At 33.6% G+C, this 10,391-nt stretch overlaps 2 protein-coding genes across 3 annotated transcripts; both read left to right on the forward strand.

Moving 5' to 3' along the window:
* Nucleotides 1-3,791: 3,791 nt before the first annotated feature.
* LOC131637791 (2-carboxy-1,4-naphthoquinone phytyltransferase, chloroplastic-like) lies at nt 3,792-6,144 on the forward strand. The gene is made up of 10 exons (XM_058908369.1): nt 3,792-3,930; nt 4,022-4,259; nt 4,379-4,482; nt 4,565-4,636; nt 4,742-4,880; nt 4,971-5,077; nt 5,159-5,261; nt 5,333-5,482; nt 5,586-5,651; nt 5,758-6,144. Exons 1-10 carry the CDS (start codon nt 3,860-3,862, stop codon nt 5,878-5,880), a joined length of 1,173 nt encoding a protein of 390 aa, XP_058764352.1. The 5' UTR covers nt 3,792-3,859; the 3' UTR covers nt 5,881-6,144.
* Nucleotides 6,145-6,277: 133 nt separating this feature from the next.
* Nucleotides 6,278-10,391, forward strand: LOC131637790 (uncharacterized). 2 transcript variants are annotated; one of them, XM_058908367.1, is made up of 14 exons: nt 6,278-6,480; nt 6,560-6,636; nt 6,779-6,937; nt 7,100-7,313; nt 7,550-7,636; nt 7,733-7,872; nt 8,067-8,147; nt 8,387-8,451; nt 8,540-8,715; nt 8,800-8,930; nt 9,036-9,123; nt 9,210-9,426; nt 9,509-9,615; nt 9,750-10,391. In XM_058908367.1, exons 1-14 carry the CDS (start codon nt 6,313-6,315, stop codon nt 10,182-10,184), a joined length of 2,145 nt encoding a protein of 714 aa, XP_058764350.1. In that variant the 5' UTR covers nt 6,278-6,312; the 3' UTR covers nt 10,185-10,391. The 2 variants fall into 2 exon arrangements, with proteins under 2 accessions (XP_058764350.1, XP_058764351.1); XM_058908368.1 differs by having other exon boundaries at nt 6,344-6,480; nt 6,801-6,937.

The following is a 10,391-nucleotide window of genomic DNA, read 5'->3' on the forward strand; positions in this document are numbered from 1 at the left end:
AAAAAAATTTGAACTCGGTTGGATTCAGGCGCCCCCGCTCCGAATCTAATAGGTAAAATTGATTTAACTGGGGCAGGGTGAGTGCGGGAAAAACACATTTTTTAATTGAGGAGTCTCGTCAATTGTTATCCCTGACTGAGAGCGGAGGCAAGGGCAAGGCTGATAATGCTTAAACCCGCTCCATTGTCATGTCTAAGAGTATCTCTCGATCTTTTTTTAAAAGAGATAGAATTAAATTTTTATGAGGTGTCTGAGAAATATATGGAGTGGATTAAGAAATGTCAATATATTTTCGGGGATTACTTTTCCCACCCTAAGGATTACTCATGCACCCTTGTAAAAATCTTAAAATGCCCCTCAAATTCGAAAATACATTTTTTGGCACACCCAAACGTACCTAAACCTCAAATAAATTCGGAGATGTATTTTTGGAAACTGTTAGAGTCAAAAACACCAAAAAAAGATGCAAAAAATATAAGATAAATTAACATCAATCATTATTATGACATACATTAAAAATGAAATATTACATAGATAATCGTTAACTTAAATTTAACAATACATTTCATCATCGAGTAGAACGTTTCAACAACTTCAAAATATTTTTGATCTCGCAATCTTCGCATCCACCCCGATCAGACCTTTTGTTTCGTAAAGGTGAAATTTACTTTAGATAACAGTTAAATCTACATTAGTCTGCAGGCCAAACTTGCTAAATTGTATATTCTATTCGTTGTCAATTAAGGGTAAACGGAAATAGAGCTTCACAATTCTTCGATTGTCTAGATACAGATTCTCTAGTATAGATTTTAGATCGATAAGATGGATGATCTTTGTGAACCTAAATTAGTGAGAGGGTTTCTCGCCGTTGAAGTAGTCAAAAATCAAATATACATATTAAGACATTTTGTATGTGTTGTGTGTTTGTGCTAACAGGTATAATGGAACTCATATTTATACAAGATTTAGCTCAATGTAAAACTTAGAACCCCAATCCTGTCTCAAAGGTTATTTCGAAGGTGTGCTTCCAAATACACCTTATTTCGTTTTATTAAAATTAGGGTGCGTCATGAAATATATATCTGAATAAACTCTTACTATAATTTTTTTTAATAATATGGGGTAAGCCCATAAATGCAAACCCCTATTAGATTTTTAAAAAAAATTAGGGTGCCCCGGAAATCTATTTCCAAATTCACCTTTACTTGATCACACAAACACCTGTTATAGAAACAAAATATATTATGAAGGACAAAAACGTTAAAAAATGTAAGAAGCTGAAATATACATTAAAATGTATCAAGTTTACATTGTTAATATCAATCCAACAATACATCTAAAACATGTTTCATCGCCTAAATACATTGTTAGATAAAAATATAAAATGAATCAAAACATGCGTCACCACCTAAACCGATATCTATGGGTGGTTCCGCCTTGGTTTGCATCCTATCCAAAAAATTATTTGGTCAAGTTTCAGTTTCCTTTGTTGAATGAATTGTCCACTTAGGTGATGTTAGTGGTATAGGGCATCCCACTTTCAAATAAACTTGAACAAAACGCAGTGATTTAGAAAATCCCCTAATGCACATAATTTGATCGGTTGGATTTTGAGGTGGGGCACTTTGAAGTGGAAAAAATGTTTTTCAAGAAACCATATCTTTTCCAGATTAATACACACCCTATTATATGCATTTGCTATAAGACGGCCGATTTCAAGGAATCATATCCATTTTTCCCCTCTTATCACCTTGTTGTTTCGGGCACGAATATTGTATACTTGCTTGATATTTCAGATATTTCGAGGTCTTTCTGTTTCAAAGTTGCAAGTATATTTTTCAGCTGCACCTTGTTAAATGTCATGTCAGAAATGTTTCCTTTCTCTTTGGTCATAAGGCGACAAGCAACAGGATAACCAGCTAACTTGGAACACATGTCATGATCATGTGTACCACAAAGCACATTAAATCTCCATTACGTGTCTTTCAAGCACCACAAGAACCATTACTTCGTTTCCACAATGATTCAACATCCCAATTCTACATCTGCCTCAAACGACTCAAAGCTGTTCCCAAACACCTCAGGGAAATCAAAGGCCTCAAAGGAAAATATGGGTCCGTTATTATTTTACTGGTGGAGGTTTGGGTGGAGGGGAACGAGGTAGGTAAACAATATCCAACCGTTGTGTAAATTCTTTTTTCAAGTATTATTATTATAATTTATTAATTACTTTTTATTTAAATAATTAAAAAAACAAAACAACTGAGTAGCCACACAGAATGACTACTGCACTTTAGCAGTACATGCATAGGCCACACTGCATGGCATGACAGAGGAGCGTGCACCATCCAGTGTGGCGCGTCCTCTTTAAAATGCATGCATGCGCCACATAGAGTAGTTACACCTCTGTGTGGCGATTTTTTTTGTTGAAAAGTGGTTAGTTCTAGAAATCATTTGAAATAGTGGTTATTTAGGAATGCTTTTTTTGAAAAAAATGGTTATTTGAAAAAAATTCGGTAAAATAACATAATTTAGACCGCAGAAAATTTCTTGTAACATCTAGATAAGAAATGTATCTGACTTTTTACTAAATGATAGGGATGATAATGATCAGGGTTTGCAATACCCATACTCGTATCCGTTTACCCCCGATTTTAATAAAATGAAACCGATTAATTATAAAATATCATATAATTCTAAATTTTTTAACCATATAAAAAAATTATAGATGTTATTGTTGAGTTAAGAAATAAATAGACACTTTTATTAAAATATGTAACAGTTTAATAGTGATATATTTTTTAGAAATTGATAAACATGCATTTTTATATAATATAAATGACATTATATAAATATGTAGTGCGGGAATGGGGCGGTGTGAGTAGTAAGATACTCGTGTCCGCATTCATACTTGCTTATTTTAATGGATAATTATCTGTTTCTGTATTCATATTTATTTTGCAGGTTTTTATCCTACCCATTGTGAATTTTTGTACGATTGCCTATAGAATATGAGTCAAATTGTCATCCCTACTAAATAACAAGTTATAGAGTTTTGTATCCTTCTTAATCTCTTGCATTTAATTTAATGTTTCATTATGTCTCAAACAAGATTAATTTTAGTGGGAAAAAAACAAGTAAAAAATATTTTGCATATGCTTTATTTGTAAAAAAAACTAATAAATAGTGATTAAAAATTTATAACTCCATTTACTCTGAAAAAATATCTTCCATATTCATTTTTCTATTAGTTTTGTTTGATAAGAAAAAAAATTTTATAATAAATTTAATTAAAATACATAGTATAAAGAAATTTTACGTTTGACTTTTATTTTAAATATATTTAATGTGATGATTATAAATGGTTGTGTAAAACTTTTTATAGTGAGAGTGAATAACAATTAATCTCTTTTAAAATTACACTAAATTATAAATTAGATATAATACACCTATAAGAAAATAATAAAAATAACTATTTTGACATTATAATACACCTAAAAAATTACCTTAATAGCTTATTTTTCTCTTTATTAATTAAATAAACTAACACAACTTTCAAAAAACAATAATATTTTTACAAAATAAACCGTGTCTAATATATGGTTTTCTATGAAAAAAAAATGATAGGAGTGTTTTTAAAATTCAGTAAAATAGAAAATATTAAAAATGTATATGTAACTATTTTAAATAAATGAAATACAATTATTGTGACTTGTGATGGATGACACTATCACTGTAGTAATCTTAGGTGGCATTATCCTAGTGGTACATACATACACGGATGGATTGTAGTGAGAGGATATCATATCTCCATTTTCACACCTTCAAAAAAACATGAGTAATCTTAGGAGGTGCTTGAATGGCTGCTACGTTCTGTAACTTCACACATGCTCCTCTTTTCCTTAACAACCAACTTAACTACTTCAAAAGGCAATTTCATTCTCTTAATATTTCCTTTCTGTATGCAAACAATCATATACATATAATATAACATGTCATGTTTTTTTCCTTTCATTTTCAGGTGTCATTTAGTTTCCAAAAGCTCAAAATGTAGTACTAGTATGCAAAAAGTCTTACATAGGAGATTTCAACTTCCAAGAAGACAGCACTACCACCTACACGTGTGTTGTGCAGGAGAAGCAGAATTGTCATCTTCTCCTTCTAGCTTTGAAGATGTTGATCAGGACATTTCAAATGAAACATTGATTTGGAGAGCTATCAAGTTGCCTATTTACTCTGTTGCTTTAGTCCCTCTCACTGTGAGCTTCTCAATCAACTATACTCTATATATACTTTTATTGCATTGTGAATTCATGTCATTTTAAGCAATTCACCGGTGTTTACGGTTTTGTTTGTTATCATTAATATCCACAAATAGGTAGGAAGTGCAGCAGCTTATTTACAGACAGGCATCTTCTCAGCTAAATGCTATTTTGTTCTCTTGGCCTCTTCAGTTCTTGTTATCACCTGGCTCAACTTAAGGTAGATTTTTAACTTCTTGCTTTGCTAGATGCTGTTTTCATTTTCGAATCACTGATAGTAACTCCGAATGTGTTTACTGCAGCAACGATGTTTATGATTTTGACACTGGAGTTGACAAGAACAAAAAGGAATCAGTTGTAAACCTGGTTGGAAGGTTAGTTTCTCTCAAACGTGTATTTGGTATTTGCCTGTTTTGTTTTCCTTCTGCACATGTTTGAAATCAAAAATAAAACTAACTTGGCTTGTTGAATTCGGAAAGCCGTACAGGAATCTTTGTTGTTGCTTACTTATGCCTTGCTCTCGGCTTCGTTGGCCTGACTTGGGCCGCTGTTGAGGCAGGAAACGTGCGATCCGTGTTGTTCCTTACTTGTGCAATTATTTGTGGCTATATATATCAGGTAAAATTTCTGCTGATATCGGAATCATGTTATTTCAAGGAACTTATTTAGTTATAAGCTAACTATCAATTCAACGCGTTGACTTTGTAGTGTCCACCATTTCGGTTAAGCTATCAGGGACTGGGAGAGCCATTGTGTTTTGCAGCATTTGGTCCTTTTGCCACTACTGCTTTTTATTTAGTACAAGGCAGTGCAAGGTTATCTCAGTTACCTGACTAGAGTTATAGTAATATATATTCTTCATGGCTTGATTGATTGCTGTTTTTGAATGATTTTAGTGGTGTGACAAACCATTTCCCGTTGAGTGGAGCAGTTTTTTCAGCATCAATCCTTGTTGGCTTCACAACATCTCTTATCCTTTTTTGCAGTCATTTCCATCAGGTACTGTTATTTTTTTATTCCAATTATGAAAGTATTTTCAAGTATGTGACCTTTTTTTGTGGATAATACAGGTTGATGGAGACAAAGAAGTCGGAAAATTATCGCCTTTGGTTAGACTTGGCACTGAAAGAGGTGCAGAGGTAGTGAAAGTGGCAATCTTTATGCTCTATGCTCTTTTGGTTGCTTTTGGTCTAAGCAGAACACTTCCTCTCACTTGTATTGTGAGTAATTTTATGCTTTCTTCCGTTCTTTGCACGTATAGTTGCTATTTTGGGCCATACACTTACGATTTAATCTTTTGGTTTTGAATTATGGTCGTACTAGTTCCTTTGTGCAATGACATTACCGGTCGGAAACCTGGTAGTTAGATTTGTCCAAGACAATCACAAGGCAAGTGAAAGAATGTTGTCGAGTCTGTGTAAATTGCAACACTAGTATGATATTCTCTAGAGTTTTTAATATTAAAACTAGGTTGTATCGCATTGTGTTGTTGCAGGACAAAAACAAGATTTTCATGGCCAAGTACTTTTGTGTGAGGTTGCATGCTTTGTTCGGTACCGCATTGGCTTTTGGATTAGTATTGGCTAGAATGGTTAATAACAGGCTACTGCTCAGATGAGAATAGAGTTTTGGTAAAAGAAAATTACATGAAGCAATGATTTTGTTCAAGAGGATCAAGGACGCGACGCTATGTGGCGCACGAGCTATATATGTTTTGGATGATGAAGAAAATATGTCATAAAAGTGTAGTAACAATTGTATAAAAATAGGAATATTTTTAAATGTATTATTGATTCATCAAGACAAGAATTAGAAAATGTTGAGTGAAAATAGGGTCATTTTGACCGGTTCTCCGTGATCATTTTATCAGACATTCACATCACCATAGTCTCTCTGGTTTCCATTTTCTGTGTTTCTATCTTCTAATGTAATGTTCTTCAAAGAAAGGGAAGAAGAGGTTATACAAATTGCATTACATTACATATATGAATGAATAATATTAATAACAATTGAAAAGAAAGTGTAACATTTAATAAAAGCATAGATTAAAATGAGGGTGTTCTATATGTTCTCATTACCAATGACAATTGGCATGGTGATTTTTACATTGAGATATTTCTCTGGACCTGATGTACCTAAATATGTGTTTTTCACCGTTGCTTATACCTGGTTCTGCTCTCTCTCCATCATCATCCTTGTCCCGGCCGACATATGGACGGTATTTCTCCATTTATTCATAAACTTATACACCTTATTGCTTTCATTTGATTGATTCATTTGTTTTCATTGATTGTTAGACACTAAATGGTAATTACAATGGAGTCATTTCCTTCTTATGGAGCTTATCATATTGGAGTACCTTCTTGCTTACATGGTAAGGTTCTCCTTCTTCTTCTTCCCTTTTATATAACCCTAGAATTTGAATATGATGTGATTCATCTTTTAGGATATTTATGGAAACTAGGTTAATAGAGAAAGAAACTCATAGTTTTGTATTAAATTATTTCTCTAAACAGGGCTGTGGTTCCCCTTATTCAGGGTTATGAAGATGCTGGAGACTTTACGGTCAAAGCAAGATTAAGAACAAGCTTACATGGAAACCTTGTTTTCTATCTCTCCCTTGGTTCTGTTGCACTTTCTGGATTGATATTGCTTATTGCTCTTAACAAATTTTGGTTCGCTTCTCTTTCTTTTTACTTTAATCATTTGATTGTGAACCACTCATCTTCAATTGCGGTTGCAGAATGCAATTTAAAACCATGTTATACGCTGCAAAAAATTTCAGATCTTCGCAAGCTAAATACCATATATCTAACTCTATTCTTAATAATTTGCAGGACTGGTAGCATTATGGGTTTTGCTATGGCTTGCTCTAACACATTTGGACTTGTTACTGGTGCATTTTTACTCGGATTCGGTATGAGTGAAATTCCAAAGGGTATTTGGTTAAATGCAGATTGGACCATTCAGCAAAAATTTCTTTCCCACAAAGTTGCAAAAATGGCTGTCAAATTAGACGACGCTCATCAAGATTTTTCAAATGCCATCGTTGTAAGTTATTCATACTTTTGCCATACAACAATTTACCACTTAAATTCGCATATCGTTAGTGTACTTCATCTTGCATATCGATGATTTAGATTGACTTTTCCTATTTATTCTGAAATTCGGTGTATGTAAACGTCAAGTAGATCATATAACATCTGCATTTGATTGAAAAAAGAAATACTTTCTTTTTTATCCTTTATTCTTTGCAGATATGATTTTTGATGGTGTGCAATTGTCAGATCACACAGGCGACATCAAAGCAAATGTCAAAGCGAGATTCTTTGAGACCCTACATGAATATAATTGACAAAATGATGCAACAGATGGTAAAGTTTATGATTTCATAGTATTTTCAGGTATTTATAAATTCTAAATATTCTATTGCTAGGTGTTTATGTAACATTGAGTCTCTGTTTTTCTAGTTGAAAGAAGATCCTTCCTTCAAACCACAGGGAGGGACACTAGGAGAAAAAGACATGGATTATGATACCGATGAGAAATCAATGGCATCACTAAGACGTCGTCTTAGAAGAGCTCGTGTGCAGTATTATCGATATAGAAGGTACACACAATCTATTATGCTATAAAAGTTCGTACTGAGTTCTCAGTTCTCAGATGCCATTGTATCGAAACATACCATAATACTTCAAAACCACTCGTTTTTTTTATATATTTTGTATATGCAAATTCTCTTCAAATACTAAACATATTTTCTTGAAGTATTATGATTAACATTGGTATTAATACTATTTATAGTGAATATACCAAATTTGTCCTAGAAGCCCTTGAGCTGGAGGATACCGTAAAGAACTGTGACAGTCGTGATGCTACAAGATGGTTTGCTCCTAATTTACATTTCCTTTTCTCATTGTTTATCTTCTCATCATTTTGAATTTCACATATTTGTTTGTGGGGAGGAGAAGGGTCCAATATTCCCGATTGTTGTTGTACCACTTTTATATGAACTATAGTCCCAAATTTCATTGGTTGAAGAAAACATGTGTTCAAGTGTTATATCTATGAAGTAATAGGGCTGCTATGTTTTTATTTAAATATGTTTTATTCCAATCTGGCAGGAAATATATTTCATGCTTGAGACCTGAACGAAAAGGCAAAGTAGGTGCAGTTTTGGATACAATTGGTACTCACCATATATTTGTTCGTACTAAATTTTTTTTAACCAAAGAGAGAACAATTTTATATAGCTGAAATATGTTGATTTATCGCAGAGTTTCTATGGCGGTGTATATTAAAGAAACAAGTTGAGAAATCATTGGCTGTTATATTAGGCTTCATGTCGTTTTTCATTCTATTAGCAGAGGCTACCATACTACCGAGTGGAGTTGACTTATCACTTTTCTCTATCCTAGTACATGCTGCAGGACAGAAAGAAGTGCTTGTGCAGGTGAGTTTTGTAGACCTTTCTGTTAAGGCTACACATTTTTCTTATATCTCTTCATGTTTCTGATTGTTTGATTCTTCTGTTCAGTTAGCTGCTTTTGTCCCTTTGATGTATATGTGTGTTTGTACATATTATTCCTTGTTCAAAATTGGAATGTTGATGTTTTACGCATTGACGCCAAGACAAACAAGCTCTGTAAGCTTGCTTATGATATGCTCGTAAGTTTTCGCTATTTTAGTATATATGTATGTATCTTTTTAGTCATTCCTGCGTATTATGGTTATACTAAATTTCTTCTCTATGCAATGCACATCTTCTTGCAGGATGGTGGCAAGATATGCTGCACCGATTTCATACAACTTTCTCAATCTCATCAATATCGGCGGGGGTAGAAAAACCATTTTTGAAAAAGTATTTTACTGTTTTCTCTCCAGCTTCATTTATTGTGCTACAAACATTGATGTTTTCTCTATCAGTGATACAAATATTTTGTGCAGAAAATGGGAAACATTGATGATGCTGTTCCTTTTTTTGGCAAAGGATTCAACAAAATTTACCCGCTTATCATGGTTATATACACTTCGCTAATAGCGGGAAATTTCTTTAACCGAATAATCGACTATTGTGGGAGTTGGAAAATATTCAAAGTTAATAATGAAGATGCAGAAGATATGGACGGATTCGACCCGTCCGGAGTAATAATCTTGCAGAAAGGTATGCTCAAGTCTTTTCATTACCAAATTCTTTGTACCATTTTAGTCGTGAATAGGTTTAAATACGTCTCTTTTGTCCTCAGAGCGTTATCTTCTTCAGCAAGGACACAATGTTGGTGAACTTGTTTTCCCTTTAGCTAGAAGTTTCAGCGTAAGTGTGGATGTCGAGTCTGTCAACAACAGAACCAAGGTACACATCGAAAACCACTGATTTTTCATCATTTTTCTTTTTCAAATCTTAGTAATGCAAAAAAAGAGGTAACAACTATCTTATCATAGATTTGAAGAAACAGTCTCAAGTCTAGTTTTATGATACATTCACAGGCTCTGGACGAGAGTACCTCGGGCGAAGAAAAAACGAGCATCATGGTAGAGGCTAAAAATGAAGAAAATCAGATTGACATGAGTAAAAGAATTGGTGGCAGAAAGTATTCAGCCTTAAGGACAAACCCGAGTGAAGAAGGGTCGAGTAAAGATTTCGCCCCGGAAAGAGAATCTTCCTCTTTGACAAATGATGCTAATGACTCTCTTCAGGACATTAGTTCAGCGCCATCGTCTGTGGTAGCCACAAAATGGGAATCAATGGTGAATGGATTTAAAAGTTTGAAATCTAACATTGACTCCAAGAGATTCCTTCCTCTTAGTAATAGTACACAGACATCGTATCTAAATTCGCAATCTTCGTTCGAATCTCTTGATGATATATTTGAGAGATTGAAACGTCCACCTTCGGAACATAGAGATTTTGGTGGTGACTAGTACAATCATAGAGCATACTTCAAACGTGTAATAGTAACTCAGCCAATCTGTTTGCAAATTTTGTTTAACGTGAACTTGAGTTACATGTACAACTTATAGACATAATATCCTTTAGTATTTATTGTAATAGGAACATGTATTTGTACAATCATGAAGTCACTGGTTTAGTGTATGCTATGTCTACAATGAGAGAATTACATTGCTTCA

Source organism: Vicia villosa, unplaced genomic scaffold, assembly GCF_029867415.1.
Source record: "Vicia villosa cultivar HV-30 ecotype Madison, WI unplaced genomic scaffold, Vvil1.0 ctg.002086F_1_1, whole genome shotgun sequence".
Lineage (NCBI taxonomy): Eukaryota > Viridiplantae > Streptophyta > Magnoliopsida > Fabales > Fabaceae > Vicia > Vicia villosa.